Source organism: Ischnura elegans, chromosome 11, assembly GCF_921293095.1.
Source record: "Ischnura elegans chromosome 11, ioIscEleg1.1, whole genome shotgun sequence".
NCBI lineage: Eukaryota > Metazoa > Arthropoda > Insecta > Odonata > Coenagrionidae > Ischnura > Ischnura elegans.
The window spans coordinates 98,728,188-98,752,661 of record NC_060256.1 but is presented as its reverse complement, the minus strand read 5'-3'; the positions used below and the strand labels follow the sequence as shown (position 1 = coordinate 98,752,661).

The following is a 24,474-nucleotide window of genomic DNA, read 5'->3' as shown; positions in this document are numbered from 1 at the left end:
TTTGTAAATAAATGCTAAAAGTAATGCGTATTTCTCTCAGCCTCTATGCATAGGTACGTGGCCTTATAACTATCTAATCAGCGATATGAGATACTAAGACGACAGAGATTATGTGACAAACGTTAACTCAGTGGAGAGGATGAGCCGACAATATATTAGTACGTTGGAAGGCAAGGGGTACAAGTGATTTCTTTTTTCTATACAGAGTTAGGTACAGAAATTAGGTATAGAAAACTGACGACATCAGTTAGATAATTAGCAGTTCATTTGATTTTTCACTCGATGTCAGCACAGAACAGAGACTCACTCTTTTCCCTTCGCAACCAGGTTTCTGTGTATTTATTCAAACAATTAACTTTACGTAACTCTGTTGAGAAAAAATCACTTGTACCCCTTGGCTTCCAATCTACTCATATCTAGTCTTCTTAAAATTGCACATCTTCACTTAAGTATTGCGCAAACATCACATATACCTGCAGCGTTTAAACTATTTTGTCCCATTTAACCGGAGAGAAGTTTAATGGGTCATTTCTCGACTGGGCACATTTTTCCCGAGTAGACGGCTGACTCTAAATATCCTCTGTCTCAAGTGACTGGTATCTACTGTATTTGATAATATACGTTTCTTTGGCGCTTATTCTGTTGAATAGATATGTATATACAAATATGATGAACGGCATTACTGCTAAAAGTGCGAGCTACTGGAGCAACAATGAAGCATCAGTATTTCCAACACAACATAGTTTTACTCGAGAAATGCTTACAAATCACTCAAAATAGATTACAAGACACTAAAATTCCCTCTTCCCGTTGGTCGATACCGGCGTTTCTGCGTGACAGGATGACTGCAAGTAACTGACGCTGCCGCTCCACACGACATGTCTAACGCAGGGCTTCTCTCGCCCTCTATTAGAAAAAAATAAAAACACGAAAAACAAAATAGCCGCGCCGGCGCATCTTCCAATTTAAGTTGCGCGTAGCTATTAAATTGAAAAAAAATTGAGTCAGATTAGTATCGCAGGCCGATTTCATGGTGAAATTAGTATGTATGTAAAATTATAAGCATTGCTGAAGAAAGAATGCAAATCTACAGTATCTACGGAATATAACTGCACGAGTTGCGAGTATTTCTCTCACTCTATCAGGATTCAGTGAAATAATTGACTGAAAATTTACATTTGTAGAAATACACGTTACTGTTTTTATACCTAAAATTTAGTGCTTTAGACTCTCTTGGAAGGTTGCGGTAGTTCTTCAAAAAGTCATTGACCTAATGGTCATGGCTGCTGAAGTTTATAATACCGAATCGGTTTACATCGTTTTGGTGATCATTATGCCTGTGCAATAGTAGGTACGACGTGTGTTGCAATGCAAACCTAAGGCAAGATAAACGTATTTTAGGAGCAATGTCAAACTTAAGGAGAACTACGGAGCAACTTGTATCTAAGAATGGATTGGCCATGCCATAAAATCTATTGATTCCGCGAGAAATACGATGGATCGATAATTTAGGGGAAATAGTTTGGAGGAAGGCCAAGTGATAAATGTGTGGTGAGACAAAGGAGAACACAAGAAAGATAAAATTAGGGAACTAAATAAGGTGGTTTGGGAATGGGACAAGGGCAGGGCTACAATAGTTTTTAAACATGCGCAAACGTGGAGCTTAGTTGCCTAGTTGGTTGTTAATCAAGGGATGCCGGGTTCGAATCCCAGGTGAAATTTTTGGTCAGCCCCAAAGAAAATCCTTTCAGTTTGAGGTGCCCAAGTAAAGGAATTATCTCAGTTACCTAGGATTTGAGGAACTAATACGTCTGCGCTTTAGTTCTATGTGAGCTCTACCCACGCCTATCCAAACCAACCTCCGGGCTGCATGACTGAGTAAGTTATTTAGTTATGCACGATAAGAGCCAAAATCTTTAACTCAGGAAACGTCAATTTTTGTCTGAAAAAAACATTGCTTAGAGTCCATGTTTTTACGATGAATTTAAAATATAAATTTTTCGGTAAAAAAGAAAAGGAAGGCAATCTTTCAAAGAGCCAGAGGCAACGAAAGGACGTGTAAAGGGAGAGGGAGAAATAAGTGGATGCAGTGAACTAATCCCAGGATTTTATATTACGGTCCAGTCCTAACTTGGAGTCCCCTTGATGCGCAGAACTCCTGTGAGAGTAGGAATGAGAGGGAATGGTGGGGAACTTGGGTGGGGAGGGGAAGTGTTTCGGAATGATTCAAGCATACACCTCGAATAGAGTCAAACCCCAAACAAATATTCGACCCCGTCTGAACTTACATCTCCAAAATAGACTCGCCCGTGTCCAAAACCGAGTTCCACGGCGGGGCTAGCAAATTTTAACCCTTTCGCTGCTGTTCAATCTCCGGAAACCTTCTCCTCACATGCGTCGAAAAGGTTGAAATGCGTTTCGTGGGCCCATGGAGCAGGTATGTACTTCATAATGGGCGTGGTGCACCCTCCAAAGGGTCGCGAATCCGGGACTCTATCCTCGACGAGCTCACCCACGCAGGACCGTCTCATCGACCCTACCAGGGGGCCTCCCTCCCGAAAAGTGACCGATCTGACTGCAATTTGAAAATCAACCAATCAATCCGATCATCAAAAAATGATCGTTTGCATCGTACTCCTGCCAATCAAGCAATCAAATACGTCTTTGAACCGTGTTTCTGCGATGACAAATAACGATTTTGTTAACTTTGCTAAAAACGTGGCCGCGGATCAAGGTAGTAGAAGGTAAGATCATAATAGTATTATATTATTATACGCACCTTAGCCGCGGATCACCGGAAAATGGCCATTTCAGCAAAGATAACAAAATCGTTATTTTTCATCGCGGAAACACGGTTCAAAGAGGCATTTTATTGCTTGATTGGCAGGAGTGCGATAAAAACGATCATCTTTTGATGATCGGATTGATTGATTGATTGATTTTCAAATTGCAGTCAGAGCGGTCACTTTTCGAGAGGGAGGCCCGTACTAGGTACGTTCACAGCAGTGAAAGGGTTAAACCGACTATACTATGAAGGAATATGCAAAGATGGAGGGAGTATGGTTGCTATTACTTTTCCAGCATTGCAATTTCCGCCCTCTAGTGACGCGAGCCCTTATTTCGACACTTGTGGTGGCACACGGATCCGCGATTGTCGGATCCTCCCCTTTTTCAGTCTGATCCGCCAAAGAGCGCAAAATTTGTCCGTTTGTCCTTCGTCCGGGAGTGACGGACTCGACTCGCCACTCAGACTGCGCTCGTCGAGGGGCAATTGTTCTGCACCGCGGTGCGCGCATCGCCCTTCGTTTTTTTTTATTCTGCCTCGCTCGTTCGCGTCTCCAATGGGTGGTGGTGTCCAGCGTGATCCGGGTGAGTCGTTCAGAGTCCCATTTTGGGTTTCAACAGCACCTCACGCGCTTTTCCCGTTTGTGAAGTGGTTTCGACCAGCTTTTAGGACGGACGTAGCAAGGAATAGGGACTGTCGCTTCTTCACATTTTCATTTGTTGCACTTAAATGTGTCTGAAAGCGATGTTAGTGATAGTTTAGCCATAGATCTTTTCCCTCAATCAGAACTAATACTCATATCGTTTGCGTTTTGTTGAGGTAAAAAGACTATCCTTATTTTCTGTAACTTATCTGTTTATTTCATGTCAACTTTTATAAAGCTGTTTGCATGGGAACATTAATTCGTGAGTGTTACACAGACAAAATTTTGTACATAAAAATGAGTGTCTTTATCTTGCTTCTGCCATTTTTCAACATAATAAAAGGGAAAAAATGAAATATCAGTCACAAATACATTGGAAAGAAATCAATTTTCCTGCTGAATCTATTTGGCAACTTAAAGTTAGTAACCGATTACAATTAAATTGGTACCTATTAGTAGGTTTAGATAGCTCATGGTATCCTTCTAGATTTATTATGTAGATATAGAATTTCTTTTAAAAAATTTGAAATATTGCAGCTCTTAGATGTTTCACTAGATTTTTTTTAGCTTCTGTGGTGTCGGCAGCACAATGGCTAGATTTACTGCACCACTCAGATCTAATGCGTGGATTGTTTGTGGCTTAATTTGGACCAAGATGCATAATCATTGTTTTCGTATTGTGCAGTGAAATTATTTCCGTTTATAATGGAAAAAGTGATGAATTTGCCAACGTCCTTTTTCACATAACACTTCAAATTTCAGCGTTGCAAATTTGGTGTGCAATCTATGATACATTGTTTGAACTTTCGATGCTTTTTTTATATAGTTTGTCGATGAGTTTTAAATTTATATGATCCCGAAGGAGGCGATTTCTTTGGTAAAATTTTTGTGAAATTATTTTCAACAATTTCTATACGTTTTGACATAAATAGATTGGTGATACAAATAGCCATAACTCGGGAGACAAATCATTGACATTTGTTTGAAGTTTTGCAATAAATTAATTTATAGATAGAAACTTCTTATAGACGCGAAACGGACATTAAAATTTTTGAACTGCATACGTAAGGTATTCGATTTCATATGGATCTATCACTTTCCATACTTTGAAAGCTATTTATCTGTAACTTTCAATACCGGTTATTCTTCGTTTTCATTGTCCATTAATTTAGCCTTTCCTACGCGAAGATAACGATATTCGACCTAAAATCCTTTAATGACATGTTAAACTGTACAAAATTACTAATTGCTAAAAGAAATGTCACTTGCAATTGTGTTTGCTGTCTTTCTTTTCTTACCTCTTTTATCTAAGTTCCAAAACTTTTTATAAAGCTACCATTTCTTTAATGTTGAGAAATGTATTTTCAAGGCAATATTTCAATTTCATGCATTTTCAATATATTTACTAATTAATGACTGCTTTAATAAGCAATTCATTGGAAATTGACGATCCTCCGCTTTGCAGAATATGAACAGTGGGCCGTGGATTACTAGCCATTCGGTGCAGCAATAATTGGATGACCGGGTTCATAGACGTTTCACAGCGATTTAGAGGTTTCAACCGACATAATAGAGGCCTTCTACACCCATCAATTCATTCACGGAGGCAGCAACTCGCTTGCTCCAGATGCGTTTCCAACGCTCCTTGTATTTGTGCATCCGTTACGCAACGGCTCCACGCTTGGTTCCAGGTACCTCCGGACAGCGGCACCCCTGGTGACAGCGAACGGAATCAAAAATCACGCGACGACGATTCCAACGCGGATGTCGGCGTTTAGCGGGGTGTAGAGTGGACAATTCTAGGTGTACGGGGCAGAATTCATCCGGGATCCCATGTCAAAAGGTCAACGTGTGCTAAGAGAGCTCTATACCTCGGCGTTAACCGTCGCCGCGGAAAATCATTCTCTCCCTCTTGGTAACTCATAGGAGGAAGTATCATTTCCACTCCTCCATACCGCTCGTATTGTGTCTTCTTTCGGGCCATTTTCCTTGTTCATTGCCAACGCTAGGAACTTCGTGGCATGTTTAATAGCGCTTAATCAATGTTTACCTCTATCTAAATTGTGAAAGTTTTACTTATGAGAAAATACTTTGGGAAAATTATAAGTAAGTAAAGATATATGAAGTCACAGAGTATGCGTGAACTTCGATCATTTTCAAGATTATAGTGTAATCTTTTAACAAATAATGAATCCCCAAAGAGAGTGGCCACGTAGGAGATATAAGTTCTGCTAATAGAGGCACATCTCGTTTTTGTTATATTCTTAGCTACGAATGGATCCCTGCAGTCCTCACGTAACATCGTTCATTATAGACTTGATCAAGGGGAAAAATAGATATTTTAATACTTTAATATCAAACATAATTTTTTCCCATCTTGCTATGCTGTCTTTTCTGATCCCTGAAGTAAAAAACTTAACAATAAGTTGTAGTGTTTATTTGATTATGTATCGTAAAAAATGCGATGCTGCGTTTGTGAATGCATATGAAGCTACGATGTGTGCTAATATGTTTTAATAACGAGTCCGATGGCTACCAATATGCTTTTCCAAGTTCCCTCGTTTCATTCTATCTGCGTCGGAGAGTTGTGAATAATGGTTTAATATGACAACCCAATTTGGCGCTGGAATGGTTTACTCTAATTTGAACAATCGCTACGGCATATTTTTGCCAATGACTTAACCAATGAAATTAAGCCAAATTTAGCCTAATTTTCTACATAATAATATTTCAACGGTCTAATGGACCATATTTTGGGGAAGGAGATTATTATTAATTAATATTAAAATCCTAAGTTTGGTATTCGCACCCTCCGTCTCTACCTCTCCCAAGCAACTTTCTGTACTTCTTTTTGCTATTCTCAATTTCTTCCCCGGCGGGCTCTTAATGCAATTCGTCCCTCCATAATACTCCCCGCGTAATTACTGTGTCTAATTTCATGTCCCATCCCCCCATTCGTTACCTGGCTTATGGTGCTCCACAGTTCACTCTCGTCTCCTATTCTTTGGTCGACCCTATCCTTTCTCTACACGCCTCTCCATTTAACCATCTTCAGTAATCACCACCAGAAATAAGTCCCGAAGACTTCTCGACTTTTCCGGTCTGCTTTTTGGATGAAGAAAGGCATAATTATGATATGATTTGGCTTCAGATTCTCATATTGACGATGGTATTTTTTCGGCAATTATTTTACTTAATCATGTGTGCCATGAAATAATTTCTCATCGATACCTTCATAGAAACCACCAAGCAGCCTCAATAGGTGTGGGTTAGAAGATGCTGGAGAGAGCTGGAAAGTCGAGGGATAGTTCACGAAAAAAAATGAATGTTGTGTTTGGAGTTAGAAGACCACTAGGCTCTACTACATACATTCCATTTAATCTTATTCGCAGTAGGCAATTTATAACACATATAGTCGCCTTTTTCTGTGTTTCTGCTGTTGATTTCTGCGGTGAAGGTGTTTTCCAGCCCTATTAATTGACGTCAACCACATGAAACTATCTGTTAACACTACGTGGAGGATAGTAAATGCATTATTTCTGGCTCAGAATTATTCAATACGTTTTATTTTTAGGTACAGTTATGGAAAGATAAGTAACTTCGCAGTCTTAAAAAGTATTTCGGCAATAATATTTCCCGACAAGGCTATTTTAAAAATAACCAGAACGTTGCATGCCATGGTGATAGAGTGCTGTATCTAAGCATTGGGTCATATTCTTTGTGTTTGCAGTGAAGCCGCTGGCGGTGTTGATGACGGATCGTGCTGGGAGCCGTGAAGGTGGCCGGGGGCCGCTGTCGGCGGGCCGCGAGAGCACGCACCGCTGCGAGGCTTGGGGCTCCGTCCCTCCCGCCAAGATCACGTGGCTTCTGGACGGAGAAGTGATGCGCAATGAAAAGTGGACGGTGAGTGCGGACGTTATTATACTCCCGGTGTCATCTACTGCCTGCTCAAAGGTCCATACACATATGTATGCGTTATTATTGAAGTATTCTACTGTAAGTTAGTGTTCTATGTATTACCTCTATGAGAAGCAATTTGGTAGTCCCCCTCCCTTCATTCGACGCTACCCTTTCAAATACTACTCTACTAGGGAGCCACCTCTCCCTCGTTCACTCTACATTCTTTGTCTAATATTGTTTTCATCATACCCTTCCAGCTCAGCTTTGCCTCCATTCACGTCTTCTGTCTTCTCCGTACCTCATCTAGAAGCAGCCTTTCCTCACCCACCATGTCCACCACTTTGTCGAGCATCTCTCTCTCTGTCCACTTCACCTTCTCCATTCTCCTTTACACCTACATCTCGAATGACTTCAGCTTCCGTGCTGCAAAACGCTCCAGATTGGACTCTTCACTAACCTTTTTAATAAATTCTTGCATAAATATATGTGCTTATACTGTAAAAATCACTTTAATGACTCGAGAGTCATCCATTTGTTTTAAGAGTAACTAATAGGTGAGCAGAATAATTTATTTTAGAGTGGATACCAGTGACGTGGTGTGACTAGGTAACAGTAATTGAATTGCAGTTCATGCTGACATATTTGGTAATTTTTACTTATAATCGATACATTAAAAAAATTAATTCTTACTTGTTGTCTTCTTCAAAGTTCGAACGAGAAATCGCCACATTTAAGTAAACAGAAGAGCAAATTTGAATTTCACTCGCGACATTCGCAAGGCAGTTCCAGCGCCATCAGCCTCATTCACATATGCAAATGTTTGGTGGAACATATTTTTTATGCCGAAAGTTCCGGAATCAAGTATCTAATTACTATTTATGCATCTGTATCAAAAGTAATTTAAATTCTGGTTTTTGTCAGAAAACACAAATAGGGATTTCATCATGTGCAGGAGTAAAATCAAAAGTACCCAATTGTTATCGTATTTGTAATCCTATTAGTTGACTAGACAATTTTAAAAGATTGGGAATGAAATAAGTTTTTGTGGAGAGTTTATTGACTTCAAGAAGGCTTACGATAGCATAGATATAAATACCTTTTTTAAGAATTAGGACATAAACGAGATGCCGGAGAGACTGGTAAGATTGGCAAAAGTATACATTCATAAATGAAATTGCCGGCCTCGGTGGCGGTGGGGTAAAGTGATCGCCTGCCAATCCGTAGGCCGTGGGTTCGAATCCCGCCTGAGTAGGTGATCCCTAACCAGGGCATGGATGTTTGTGTCGTCCTTTGTTAATGCTGAGAACCCGTTGTAAAGGCCACAATGTGCTGTTTACGGGGAATTTGTAAATAAATAAATAAAATAAATGAATGGAGAAGTAAAGACAGATGGCGACTAATCAGAGAGTTTATTTACAAACACTAGATTGAGACAGGGAGATACGATTTCAAATACTCTTTTCAATATTGCAATAGCACACGCTTTTCGAATGGTTAGGAGTCTACAATGATTGACTCTCTTCAAAAGCATGACGGGGTGCCAACGGATTTTATCTCACGCATATAACTCCCCCAAACCTTACTATATGAACATTTCTCTGGAAATTGCTTCTTTTCCTTCTAAAGGATAAGCTATGGCTGCATCTACGACTTTTCAATGTCTCGGCTCTAAGCTATTTAGCTCCATTGACCATTATATATGAAACATCCGTTTTTATCGCTCACATCTGCTATCATTCAGATCAACAGTCATCGTGCTTTTACACAAGTTCTTGGCCGTCCTCCATGCGTTTGGACTTATTTTAGGAAATCCCATTCAATGCCTTACATATGTGGCCGTGTTAAGCCGCAGTAAGTGGCAAATTTGAATTCTGTGCCATCATTCACCAACTAAATATTTCACTTAATTTTTTCAAACATTTTCAATCCCTCAGAAGTAGCTTTTGAGTTGTGGGAGATTTTGAAATGTTATTACTAACGTTTGCACGGTATAGGAATAGCTTTTTCCACTCGCACGTCCGTGTGATGCCGCAGTCTCGTTTCGCGGCGTGTGTGGTTAATGAATCGGAGATGGAATTGAGGCGACAGCGCGGCCTCGCCCCCGTGAACCTATCCCACGGCGCACGGCACATTGTGCCCTCGGATGCGAGTGCATTTGCACGACACGCCTAGCTGGGCACGCATTGGCTTCTCCTCTAGGGCTGCCATTATTAGGTGTGCGCACCCTAGCCACGCACAACCGCGGAAGCCATTAACGATCCTAGCTGCGCCACTTGGCTAAATATGGATGCTGGGCCGCTCTGGCCATTGTTCAATTTGCCATCTCGCGCTATCCACTGTGCAAATCACTTGTGGCAGCCCCGCACTATATCGAACTACGCCCCTCTTTGAACAGCGTCGGCCTCACATGTCTACGAGGAAATAGACTGGAAATTATGTTTGAGCCTATTAATATGTGATGAATGAGTCTGTCTTTGCCTTTCCACGGAGGTTTAGGCATGGAAGTTGAATAATTAAAACACATATTTTTTGTTGATATCTGCAGCTCATTTTACCTTCCTTGATCAATAAGCAACGTAAAATAATAAATCTAGCTCAAGGTTGAACAGATAATTTATTATTTCGCCAATCAAACTAGAGACACACACGTAAACTATCTTGCGTTATTTTTACGAATTTGTGAGCTAAAATCATTTATGGCGGCCTCGTACTATGACGAACTAGGCCTCCCTATGAAAACAAAGGACTGCAACATATAAGGGGAAAATAAAATAAATGAAAAATGGAAATAGAGATTAAGTTTCAGTCAATAAATATAAAATAAGAAATTACTTCCGGCGTGGTTCTATGGAATTAGTAAAATATTATTGAAACATTTTCCTAGCAGGAAATAGCATTGAGCTGTCGACATGGGACATACTATGTCGACGTCGATTGAAATTTTACGAAGCGTTCAGTTAACCTCAGTGTTTGATGAGTCTTTCTTTGTTCTGCAGAGGAGGCTCCTCCACGTCTAAATAACTCCAAATACGTGCTTTTTATACCATCATACAACGTAAAGGAATTTATCCAACGCAAGATTTTAGCCATAATGTATATTTTTCTTCTAGGGACATGATGGCATACCTTTAAGGGATTTCTGTGTAAATTGGTTCAAATTCTATGCAGCGAAAATCATTTGTAGCAGCCCCGAACTCCATCAAACTAGCCCTCTCAATGTCCAACGTTGGCTCTGGATACTTGCGTGGAAGTACACTGAAATTTATGCTTTATTCCTCCCTTGATGACACTATGGCGGAGAGATATTCCTTGCCCTGTTAGGGACTTTTAGGCGAGGTTGACACGATAAAAAATATCAAATGCAATTAATCTTATATTCTTACAAATATCTTCTCACATCTTTTAACCTGATACTTCTTATTTCGCTTTTACCCACAATCCTTCGAATTTTAACTGTGCCGCATTCACTCGTTTGCATAATTGGCTGAATTTAATGGAGAATTAAATGGTGGACACGAAATGAAAATAATTTTCCGCATGGCACGAAGTACTTAGCTAGAAAATCGGTATTTAAGAAGAAATTCGATTGCAGTCTTTTCGAAGTTTTGACCTTCATGAGGAAAACGAATTTCTTGAATTGGTAGTAAAAAAGGCATGTATGTTCTGTTTTCAGCCGTTATTCCAAAATGAAAAATACTATTAAGTTAATTATTAATACATATTTTTGGAATTCTATGATAAGACTTCCGAGTTATTTCAAATTTTGCTAAAGTAGACACTTCAACTTTATACGCTGATAATGCGAGAAATATTACGCACTTCTGTGAATGCGCATCAAGTATTTTATTAAGTGCAACTACCCTTTTGGTGGATTCAAACTTTTTAAGTTGAATTTCCTAACAATTTAATTTTTTTGAAGAGGCAGAATTTACAGATAAAAATAGTAGCATATTTGTATTAGCATGATCAAATGATATTTATTGGTAGTTGGAAGAATCACTAATTGATACTGAGGTCTCGAATTTATCCCTTGGCTTATCTCTAAATGCTGAGAATTCCGTTTTATTGATACAGAGCCTGAATAGCATTGTAATTCGCTTCTTCAAGTTATCGCTGTAGGTAGGTATTCTCAATTATTTTGCTATTTCTTGTCACTTTACACATAAAAATTGAGCGATGGCAACATTTTTTGCGCAAATAGGAGCACAAATTGTTTATGCGGTCAGCAAAGTTTAGATCCAAATATGTCTCATTGTATTCATTCTGATCAATGATTGATATAAATGATATGTGTATGCTCTGTATTCCGGTTCTCAAAACAAAGATGTTCGTAATGACTATATATATTCCTTCCTCATTGCTAAGTGCAAGTTCCATCCACGTGATCTTACTGTGAGTGCTTTCTTTTGTTTTCAGATTTCCCACCTTACGAATCATTCCGTGAGTGTGCTCACGTACACTCCGAAAGCAGAGGACGATGGAAAGTATTTGACCTGTCGGGCTGAGAACAGCAAGTTCAGCGGCGGCTTTCTTGAGGACCGAAAGAGACTGAAAGTATTCTGTAAGTACTATAAAAATAACTCTCCCAATTATTGTTTCACTGTAATCTGTTATAGGATACAACTTATCATTTTGGCTTCCGAGTATTTGCATTATATTAATGAACGGTTTTGAAACTTTTCCAGCACAGATGTCTCTGGTATTTTGCAAGAAAGCGATGGTTTTGCGAGAAATGTCAAGATGAATAATTTACTAGCATTTACGGTTCCAGCTGATGCTACTAATAGTATTGGAATTAGTTGGTTCCAAGGTCATTTAAAGTGAAGTCAATTCTGTAACACTGCCAAAACTTTCGGTTAAATTGCACCTTCTCTAGTCACTTTGCTGATAAAAGAGATTATTGTGCCTTATTTGATAACCAATGGGCTACGTATTGATAGGCCAAGCCTATTGATAGCCAAAATCCCAAGCTATGCCTTCGGACACCACTAAATAGTAACCTGAACGTTCGAGGTGGCCAAAGTTTTAGAACTGATCTCCCTACCTTGAATGTACGATATTCCATCACCTGCGAATCAGTCTTGGGTGAGCCCTACTCAAACCCATCCAAGCCAGCTTTCTGGTTAGACACTGGGTGATTGAGTCGAAAAGCGTGGTTATGTTATTCAAAATCTCAATATATATTTATATTTTGGGGTTATATTCTCAATATTTAATGTCACGCACCCAAATTAAATTTAAATGTTTAATGGTGCACCATTCGGATATATTGTGGAGTCCCACTACTCGTTCGAACTAGCGGATTTAATATACAAAAACGATTTGAAGCAGAAGAACGAATAACAAGCGTTCACTGTCCACTGGGCTCCGTGATCTGGACAAGACACTCCTCGCCCTACCTCTTCTTCTTCGACAATGCACACTGACGCTGACGACTCTTAGGCACAGCAGTCACGTTCGGCAGTCGTCACCAGTAACGGAAGTAACTTTTAATACAATATCAAATATGGTGCATAGCTCATAGTTAATATTTTGTACATTATTTTTAAATTTGTACGTTAAGACTTCGTTGAGTTGATTTACATCTACATCTATGTTCACCTACATTATATCCTTCGAGCCACCTCCAGTTTTTTTTGGGTGGGGGTGATCAATCACCAGCATGCAGCATGCAATTGGATTCCCACATGCACACCACACGGTCCAAAAAACTTCACGCATACTAACAAATTATACTACCATATGCTGTTAAAATTTATAATGAAATTAAGAAACATGCATCTAGTTTTACATTATTTAGTAGGCTACTACACTACAAGTCATCTAATCTATTTATGAGTTCCATCACTGCTGTTTTGTTCACTCGTCTGTTTTGTTCATCTGTCTGTTCTACCATCTATCTCTCTCATTTTATTTAATTTGTTTTAAGTCAAAATATTGAAGAAAATAACTGTAGATAAAAAAAAAGAAAATGTTTCGTGAAATGTTTACAGGATCGTCACCGGATCAGGAATTTCATAGCTGCCGACGTTTTCATGTCCGACTCCATGGATTGCAGAAATGCAGTTGAGTTCGACAACACCAAGATGCTCTGCGGATCCAATGGGTTTTGGAATCTACTTATCAAAGAGTCTATTGAAATTAGACTGGCCAAGAATACCGTCAACAGAGATTGCGGATATACATTGAGCAACACTTGGAAACATGTGCTCAAAACCATCAAAATGGCTAAGTAATATCATCACCAACACGCCAGCATATCAGAGCGCGCCGCTGTAGTCAGCCAATCAGCAGTCATCTGACCACCAGAGTGACTGTATATAAGCAAGTAAAATTTCTAACTCGACACTCACAGCCCTAAGGATGATGTCCGAGTTGGACATCGAAACGTCGGCAGTTATGCAGTTTCTGACCCGGAGGCGATCCCGAGAACATTTTACGGAGTCTATTCGCCGGGAAAGCACTAGATCTTTCTTCAAGAAAAGGTCATTTTTTTCTGAAACAAAATCGCTTCGGAGCTGTTAGGATTTAACGTGTTGTGATTAGCAGGACTCCTCTGTACTTTGTACGAAGCGAGAGTGAAATGAAAGATGACGCTCAGGACCAACTGTGATCCATAAAGCAGAAGACTATATCAATATTACGAAGAAAACCCTTTTGAAATCGAAATGTATCATGACGCTGCTTGGATGTAATTCTAAATTTCCTTTCAAAGGCCGCAATGGTCGTGCAAATCACATTGAATCCACATCTGCGGAGAATATACTCATTTCATTTTGATGTGGTAAGCTGGTCACTAATAATCTCCGATCTCACTTAATGGTACCTATCTCTTGGGGTTTTTCTTCCCGTCGGGGCAAGAGTTAATTGCGTGTATGACTACGGAGAACGAGAGGGTAAGGATGCCGTGAAATGGCGCTAATAACTCACGGCAGTGAAGGGTACTTAGTGGCGATCGACCCCCTTCCCTTTGCCTCCGAAGGCCAATCAATCAATCCAAGATGGCCACTTTGGTCGCCGTTGAGAAGATCTCGAGAAAAGGTTATTATCTGAACTGCGCTTTTCGATGAGAATTTGATGTGCAACTCTCATTCAAGATTGGGCAGCTTCTTATCTTCGCTATTTTTTCCTTTAATGTGTATCTTGCTGCTAATGATGATTATCCATTATCTCAAATGCTTAAAAATGCTTTTGATGGCGTTTCGAAAACTATATTTTATTATTTTCATGGTTGAAGTGTATTTTTTTCACTAAAGTCAAACATAACTGAAACTGATCGAACTCTTCCGTTACAACTAATAATTTATGCTCAATTAACAATAACAGCAAGATGCATATTAACTAAAATGAACGACAAGGAATAATCACCACTATTTTTAATTTCCTTCTAAAAAAAGTGACAATCATAGTATACTATTCGAAAATGCATTGGGACTTCATTGTTAGTGTTTCCCTTCGCTTACATCATAATAACCATCTTAATAGGAGACTCCTTCGTAGCAATCGATATGTTAAATTTAAGAAATCGTATTGAAATATTTTTAATGTGCTCAAAAATGTATTTTATCAACGACGCTGTGTTTCAAATAGGTTATTAATGCTAAATTTGCTTTACATATTGCATATGTTTAACAAAACACTGGGTCTGTGTCCCACATTTGCTCATTCCGCTGAAGTAATTCAGGGAAAAAATATTTATCATTTTGATTCGAATCGAGCCTGAATTCGGGCATTTGAGGGGTATCAAAATCTAGTAAAAATATTTTGATGCTTTTGCGTAGAATATTTCATTTAACTGGTAACAGGCATTAAACTCCTTTCCTGTCTCTGAATTGTGTTTTAACATTATTCTATAACAATTTTGTGATGCAAACAACGAATTAGTGCTCTTGCTATTTTTAATAACAATTTTTTTAAATAAAGCGTCTTTGAGAAATAAAAAGTGTCGGTTACTTACGAAACGGCTGAGTTAGGTATAGAATGGCTTCCTCAGCATGCCCGCAAAATTAAAAAGACTAACTCTGGATAAATTTAAATCATAACTCATTTACATTTGTCATCCTACTTTTCCCCTACTTCCTTATTCTACACCCTCTTTACATTTTTTATGAAAGTATTTTTATCGGTTAAGGCAATTATATATGGAGCCTATTTCAGATTATCCCGATCTGTCTTCCCTCCCAACTTAGACCTCCCACAACCATTCACAATAACAGCTGCTCCATTCTATCTATAAATCCCATTCTTTTCCTTCTCTCGATTATCAAACATCCCTCCATCTTCCTCTGTTTTCAACACTCCCTCCCCCTCATCGCTCCAACCAAACCCTCTTGTCTCTTCCGTATCCCTCTCCTCACCCACCATGTCCAGCACTTCGTCGTTCCTCTTCCTCTTCTTACACTTCATCTTCTGCATTCTCTCCTCGCCGGCACCTCGAACGCTCACGCTTCAATATAGCAGAGTAGTTGCGTAAGAGTGCAATGGATAGGCACAGACGAATGCATGCAAACAGGAGTGGGATTGAGTGGTTTGGTCGCGCGATTTTCGGAACGCATCCTCAGAAGAGAATATAGGATACCACCTACGATACCACAGAAAGGCAATGTCTACCCTTATACTCCTTGGATGACTCATTGGCGATATTATGTTATATACATGTATCAGAGTGTTGAACATCAAAAAGGCGGTCGAAGAAGTGGAGATTTCAAAGGTAACTTTATGGTAACTCATCTCGGTAATTGAAAAATAACTTTCAAAATAAAATTTAATTTTTTAACTTGAACAGTAATCAGTTCTTTTTTTTTGGAATAGTGACTTTTAACTTTTACCAGATACTTTTTACTGAGATTACAGTGAGCATTTATCAGTTTATCTATGTTGGCAACTGTTCCTAACTCTGTTGGTCGTAGAATGAACAATATATTAAAGGATTGCACATCTTGATGATTTTTCTCAGGCTCATTGAAAACCACACAATCCCTAACGTGATTTATACATCGCGAAAACTAGATGCTTTATTATTTTACGTTATTTAAGTTTTAGGTGGATATCGATTAAGTTAGTATGCTCTTTCTAATTCCGTTCGCATGAAGTGCGACAGTTAAATGGTTACGCCTGTAGAAGATAAGAATGCCACCCTGCCATGCATAACCAATCACGCGTGTTGCAGAGATGAAGGGAGACATTTTTAAATATTAAGGGAGAATTAAACTCAACAACTAAACAGCAGCATAAAAGTCTTGAAAAATAACATCCAAAACGTCGCCGCATATATTTTTTAAATAATAGGGTGTAAACGTCAGGATCTCATATTTATAAAACTTAAAGAAGAATATAATAAATTAATGAATGAGGCCAAGAATTAAGTCATTATATTAGAGATGTGGTATGCCCTTCCTTCATTGCGAAATATGATAAGATGAATATAAATTATGAATGGAGGGTCAGACGTTTTTGGTCTATAGAAGTGTTTTTAATGTAATTAGCAGTACATTTTTAACTTAAAATAGCGTATTACTTTAATAAATATCGAATAATATTAATTTAGTCTTGGAATTCATACCGCATATTCCAGCGTTAAATCTCCCTTGTAATGCAAAACAAGCGAATTCTGTCGTCCAAACATAGTCTAAACCTGTAATTATTATAAGCACCTAAGAGTTAGTTGAAGAAAAGAAGAAATGCGAAACAAAATAAGTTAACTGGTTGAGTCATGAAGGTCAAATATATGGTTTAGGGTTAGAGTGCTAAGTTGACCGGGGGAAATTTAAGTACTACCCCGCAAGCTGCCTTACCACGCGTAGGGCGGTGATATAAGCTCTCCATCCGCAAACATAACAAAGGAAAATAAAATTTAAAATTAGAGTGCGCGTCAGAGATATCTGACTGATAAGTACTACCTAGTATTTATTAACCTTCCTTATTTAACGGAAGAAAACACATTCTTGTGACTATATGGGCTTAGAAAGATAATGAATTTCCAAGATGAAGTTCTACGAATTGCTTAGAAAGATATTTGTTCAGAATTGCTCTGGAATGCTAAGCCTAGCACGTAGCCTCCAACTCCTACTGCCTCCCGGTCTAATTCGTTTGAACGCTGTAAAATGCTGTTTTTTCTGCTCGTAGCCATTTTTGACCGCCGCTTTCTTTTTTAATTTAGTAAGTTCACGGATTAAGTCTTCCTTGGTTAATGAAGTTAAAAATAGATTCTGTCTTTCATGTTTTCATCCGAAAGCCCTCCCGCTATAGGCTGAATATTAGTTTTTTCAAGTCTATACCACCTAAAAAATTGGCCCTCAGAAGAATTTGTTCAATTTAGGAGTGAAGGTGCTTTTGGCTTATAAATACAGAAGAGATTTTTCTAAATTTTTCGTGAACAAAAGTGACATTAGCTCCATTATAATAAGTTGCAAACTGCCAATCCCTCTAAATAAAAAAAAACTCTCATCGGACCGGGGTTGAACTTATTTCAGCATTTGAAGGGGTGATCTATAATCATTGCGGGTATCTACGAGGAGGAAGAAAAAAATAAGGAAGGAAAAAAAGAATAAATCAATTGCTAGTTATTGAAGGCTAAATAAATAGGTGGAGGTTGAACCTTATGAATTGAAAATCATGAGATCCAATATTTATATATGAAATGCATTTTGATTTCAGAGCTCTCATGTATAATTTCATTTGGAGCATTAGTGTCATGCAGGTTTGGCTTTAAAAATTTATTCACCATAAGCTTTCATTTTAAATAATAAGGTATACGGAATTTTCACACACATATCCTGCTGTAATTGCTTTATTTATTTGGCCATACGGTATTTTCTCTAAGTGTATGATTCCTTGAAATGTCAGAGCCAGCACTTGTTTAGATTTTAAGGCAGTTGTAGCTAAATTTTCTTATCTTAATTATATGATAAATTCGATAAGAATTCTGGTCCAACGGATCCAGGGAAAGCTATCATGAAAGAAAGACAAAAAAAATATTACATCACCATGTAATTAAATACTAAATTAAAATAATGGCAATTGCTCGCAATATGCTTGAATTTAGAACTGAATAATTGGATTCATCAAAATGGCTGAAAATGATGGCAGAAGCGGTATTTTGATGGCAGATGGAAAATGATGGCAGAAGTGGTAACTTTCTTATTCTCTTTTCTTGGCCTCTGCCTCGTATCCTTTATAATAACGTGCCTTTCCTCTTTCTTTTCTTTCTTATTTTTCAATCTTTCCGTGTTATTTCCGTGCATTATTATTAGTTTCCAAATAATTACACGTTTCGATTCCTTTTTAGTGAATACTTTGAAATTTTTAAACTTAATTCAATGGATACTATTTATTTTAAATCTGTAGTTTATCTTTATTCCTCCTGTTTTCGCCACGAATGCAATACTGGCGTCTGTCATTGATGGATATTCACATCAAATATCATTTTAGGCGCATGGTTATACCTGCCGTAATTCAAATAGATTCCAAATTTGGCTAAATGAGATGACGTGGACAGTTAAAATAGCGTGTATTAATAGTTTGAAATTGCTCCATCTGAATCATCGGTAACTAAAATTATGGAACCTCTCTACTATTCTTGGAGATTGGAGCACTTCATTATACAATGGGATGACATTGCCTTATTTTTCACCCTATTTCCATACCTTCATGCGTCTGCTTACATCCCAGAATTCCATGCGTCTGCGGTTGGAGGGCACGTGAAATCCCTTAACACCTGCGCGCGACTAAAATTGTGTATGCATTGCTTCGCATCGTTCCCACGGAGACGAAAAGCGCAGAAACAAGTATGTCAAAAGTAAGGGGTTTAGAGAGAGGGTGTTAACTACCGAGAAATATCCTCTGACAGATTGCAGCCTTTGCCGAAAGACTTCTTATGCCTGTAGTACTTATGCAATTGCGTGATTTTGCTATGCATGGATGGGATGGGATTAATTTGTGGCATGATAGGTTTGCATTTCTAGAATCAGTAGTACCTATATCAGAATGCATGCATTTTTACACATTCCAAAATATTGTTGAAAATTTCCTCATGCGAATAAAATAGTATGTATATGATAATAAAAGTTTAAATATTTCTTCTCCATGTAGGGTAAAGTATTATAACATGGAACATAAATAATGCATTTATCATGGATGAAATCTTGTAAGCTTTGATTTTCAGATGCTCGTAAAACTAAAGTTCATGAATTTAGATTAAGGAAAAATTTAAATGTTGAAGATGAAAAAAAAATCCACCTTGAAAAGCCAAAATATATTTATGATGGAGGTAAATGTTGCAATTAAACCATAAACTCACGTTAAAGGTGTTCAGTTAGCTGCATGTTGAAGCTTAATCACGTAAATTTACACTAATGACCCACGATTTGTTATAATCCTTAGAATTAATTTATTTATTTTCAATATATATGCTAAAATTTATAATTGCTTGAGAAATTAATATAATGATAGACGAAATAAGATTTTTCAAATCGTCTCTATCTCTTTCTTTCCTTCCCTCGTATGGTTGCTAGTTGATGTTTGACGAAACATTGGTGTGTGGTTTTATCTTCAAATTAATGTTGAAGTCGGGATACTGTTTAATTGGATTTACTGCTGCACTTGTTTTTATGTTTTTTCTGTGATGAAAAGTTTGCGCGATTACAGCGGCAGAGAAGACGATGGTGAAACTTTCAAAATGTGTGGCTATAGAAGAATGATAATGCTTTAAAAATGAATAAGCAATTTAAAATATTGAATGGTAGTAGAAAGGAGAGGTCTTCTATAGCCCAAGCAAGAAGACGACTTACTTAGCTATATCATGAGGCATGATTGTCTGATGATGGATGTCGAGGAATAATATGTGGAAGAGATGCACAGTGTAACTAGGCTACATCTACATCTACATCTACAAATTACCCTGCGAGCCACCTCTAGGGTGTTTGGCAGGGGGTGATCAATCACCAGCATGCAGCATGCATTTGGACTCCCACATGCACACCACACCGTCCAAGAAACGTCCCGTATAATAACAAACTATACTACTATATGCTGTTAGAAATAGAATATAGAATACAAATTCAGAAACATGCAGTAAGTTTTACATAGGTTAGTAGGCTACACTACAAGTCATGCAATCTATTTACGCGTTCTATTGCTGCCGTTATAATCTCTTATTGATCGTGGAAAAAATGACATTCGGAATCTGTCTGTTCTGCAATCTATCTCTCTTATTTTATTTATATGATCTGATCTTCCGTAGTACGTTGGCGTCCGCAAGATATGGTTAACTTCGTCAGAAAAGACACTGCTCTTGAATTTATCTAAAAGGTTTAGTCTATTTTTCAATCTACGGTCCGACAGAGATTCCCATCCGAGTTTATGTAAGAGGTCAGTTACACTAACAAGACTATCGTAACGACCTTTCACATACCTGGCAGCTCTTCTTTGCACGCGTTCTAACTCTGTTATTAAGCCTTTTTCATGAGGGTCCCAAACACTGGCAGCGTATTCCAAATGTGGTCTAACGAGGGAAAAGTAGCTAATTTCTCTCACTTTGTCGTCGCACTTTCCTAATATTCTTTTAACAAAACCCATTTTACGATTAGCTTGACCGGTTATTTCTCGAATATGTTTATTCCACGATAGATCATTATTGAGTCTAACCCCTAGATATTTCACAGATTCAACTGCCTTTAACTGCGTGTCCCGAATGACATAGTTACGCTGTAGGGAGTTATTCTTCTTCCAGAAATTCATTACGACGCATTTTTCCAAATTTAATTCTAACTGCCAAGAATCGCACCAAGCTTGGATAGCAGCAAGGTCATTCGTTAGTTCATCTATATCTTTGCTGGAACGAATTTCTCTGTAAACTACAGCGTCGTCTGCAAATAATCGTAACTTACTCTGCACTACTTCGCCAATGTCGTTTATATAAAGTAGGAATAGGAGTGGGCCAATGACACTACCCTGAGGAACGCCAGAAGTGACTCTAACCTCATTGGAGACTGCACCGTCTAATACTACTCTTTGGACGCGGTCGCTCAAAAATTCTCTAATCCAGGAAATGACATCTTCGTCTAGACCATAAGATTTCAGTTTTATTATTAACTTTCCGTGGGGTACTTTATCAAATGCCTTTTTGAAATCAAGAAAAATCGCGTCTACTGGAATGTTGTCTTCCCCGGAGACTAAAATATCGTGGGCGAAAAGCGCTAACTGAGTTTCGCACGATCTGCTTTTCCTGAATCCATGTTGATTTCCCATTAATAAGTTTTGCGCGTCTAGGTGTTTCATTACCGAGCTGACTACGATGTGTTCAAGGACTTTGCAAGAGATGGACGTTAAAGATATCGGCCTGTAATTAGATGGCTGTTCCTTGTCTCCACTTTTAAATATAGGCGTTACATTAGCGATTTTCCAGTCATTAGGTACTTCGTGTTGCTTGATGGATTTACTGAATATTAACTGCAAGTAGGGGGCAAGTTCTGAGGCTAGTTCTTTATATACGCGAGAAGGGATTTCGTCTGGACCAGGTGATTTATTTGGACTAAGCGATTTCAATATATTTTCTATTCCGAGCGTACTAATGTCAATAGCTGGCATCTTATGTAGACAGGGATTGTCATCGGTCTCGGGTGAGTTTTCGGAAGGCTCCGTGAACACGCTCTTAAAGTAGGAGTTTAATAAATTGGCTTTATCGTAACTGCTTGTCAACACATCTCCATTGTCGTTTCTCAGCGAACATACCGTAGATTGTTTACCTTGAACTTCCCTAACATATGACCAAAATGCTTTTGGGTTATCCTGTAACTGCTCTACTAGTGTTTTTCTTTTAAAATTCGTGAACGCATTCCTGAACGCTTCCTTCGAGGCGGCTTTAGTCATCCTATATTTTTTAATTATTAGCTCGCGTTCATTAGCGGATAAATCCGTGCTGACTTTTTTCATTTTAGCATGACACGCTCTCTGTCGCCTCAATGATTTTCTCACTTCCGCGTCGTACCATCTCGGTTCGCTGCCTTCTTTTACTATTTTACTAGGGATGTAGCTATTTATTCCCGAAGTTACGAGCGAAAGAAAAGCTTTCCAAGTATTCTCTACATTTAACTTTAATACTGATTCTTGAAACTTGGGGAAAGCATTTTTCAGATGACTCTTAAACCCATCAAAATCAGCTCTTTTAAAAATGAAAACTTTACGCTCTTTTTTAAAGTTTACAGCGGTATTTAGAGAAAACTTTGCAGTTACTACCCTATGGTCACTTATTCCTTCGACAGTGCCAACGTTTATTACCTGATGTGGTATATTTGTCGCTAATAAATCAAGAATATTTTCTCCTCTGTTTGGTGCGGATGCTATTTGAAACAATGAATTAGATGTGAAAGTGTGTAATAAAGCCTCGCAGATCACTTTATCCCTCCCACCAGGAATGAAGCTATAAGTCTCCCAATCTATAGAAGGTACGTTGAAATCTCCACCCACAATCAAGTTTCTTTCAGGATACTTGGATGCTACGCTGTTTATTTGATTTTGAAAATCCAACATTGACGTTATATCTGAGTTAGGTGGTCTGTAATACGAACATAATAAAATAGTTTTGAATTTTGGACATTTAATTAAACACCACACAGATTCAACGCTGGTCTCAGTTACGGTTATCGCTTGGCTGACGATTGAATTCTTTACAGCTATAAAAACTCCGCCCCCAACTCGATTAATTCTATCTTTCCGATAAACAGTGAACGATTTTGGGAAGATCTCATTGTCTGAATCATCATCTGTTAGCCAACTTTCTGTTCCAAAAATGACGTTACACTTCGTACTATGAATTAAATGGTGGAATTCGGGAATCTTATTTCTTAAACTACGGCAATTAACCACAGCCACGATTAAAACTTCGGAAGTAGTAATATTGCGATTCGGGAATAATTCTGATTTGCTTTTGTCGAATAGACTATTCACAGGCTCTATACCGCTGATAAATGGAAATGTATGTCTTATTGACACACTATCAAAATGACTTGAGCCTTGACTGCCTTTGAACGTGTTGCTCGACTGACGCTTCTCGTGCTTAAATGTAATACCTGAAACGCTGATTTTTCTCTCTACTTCTCTATTCTCATTTCTGGAAGAATCTTTGTCTGTGAAAAGTTTTGAACTTACCCCTTTATTTTTCAACCCACTAATATATCTACACTCTGCCCTACTCTCTACTCTAAAAAAGACCTACAGTGCTCAAATATGCTACTCGCTACACGACTAGCCGACTCGGCCGTGTAATGGACTCCCGAACGGTTCAGAGGGATCCGACACGATCGGATTGCCGGCCTAAGGTCCACGAAGGAGGCTCCGATGTCCGTGCAGAAACGACGCAGCCTCTGGTTTATGCCTTCCACTCGGCTCCAAACCAGAGAACCACGATCGATCCTCGGGACAAGACTACAAATCGAAAGCTCAATGCCGACTCCAATGGTCCCACCCACCCGCTTCACTTCGGAATTCAGATCCCGGAGGGAATCTAGAATTTCCTCAGATCCACGGAAGGTGGCATCATTGACGCCGACATGAGCCACGACCCGCAGTCTGGAGCACTTCGTGCCCCGTACCGCCGCACCAACCGCCTGCGTCACCTGAGGAACACCGCCACCAGGGATGCACCATGACGTTACACGGTCGCTTACACCCTCGCGGTCTGCCCTCTCCCGTAACGGGACCATCACACGACGGACATTGCTACTCCCTAACACTATGATCCCCCCCTTCCCACTCTGACGCCCCTTCCTAGGTGCCGGTTTCGGGGTAGGAGTAGGCACGTCAGGCACCTCGGAGTTTCCATCCGACAGCAACTGGTACCTGTTCGAGACGGGGACGGGATTTGCCTCAGCATCCCCCAAACCCCGTCTTAGAGTGACACTACCACCGTCCCTCCGAGACACGACCCTCCAAAACTCAGATTTACGGGGTGACGTGACCCCGTCATCGAGAGATGGACCTCGAGGAAGGCTCTCGATCGACCAGCCGCTATTTGCAATCGGGCGAACCCGTGCAGCCCCTGTGGCACGGCGACCTTTCGAAGAACCACCCCTCGGACCATTCCCCTCAGCGGTATCAGCCACCCTTTCAAACTGGGCCCGAAGTTCCCGCACCATCGTCTCCAACGCGG

At 39.1% G+C, this 24,474-nt stretch overlaps 1 protein-coding gene across 2 annotated transcripts in view; it reads left to right on the top strand.

Annotated features, from left to right (window-relative positions):
* The window catches only part of LOC124167583 (nephrin), a 952,155-nt gene that overhangs the window by 715,058 nt on the left and 212,623 nt on the right, over nt 1–24,474 (top strand). For both annotated transcript variants that reach the window (XM_046545557.1, XM_046545556.1), the window contains exons 6-7: nt 7,159–7,331; nt 11,745–11,889. In XM_046545557.1, the coding sequence (XP_046401513.1) occupies nt 7,159–7,331; nt 11,745–11,889 (318 nt within the window). The remainder of the gene's footprint in view (nt 1–7,158; nt 7,332–11,744; nt 11,890–24,474) is intronic.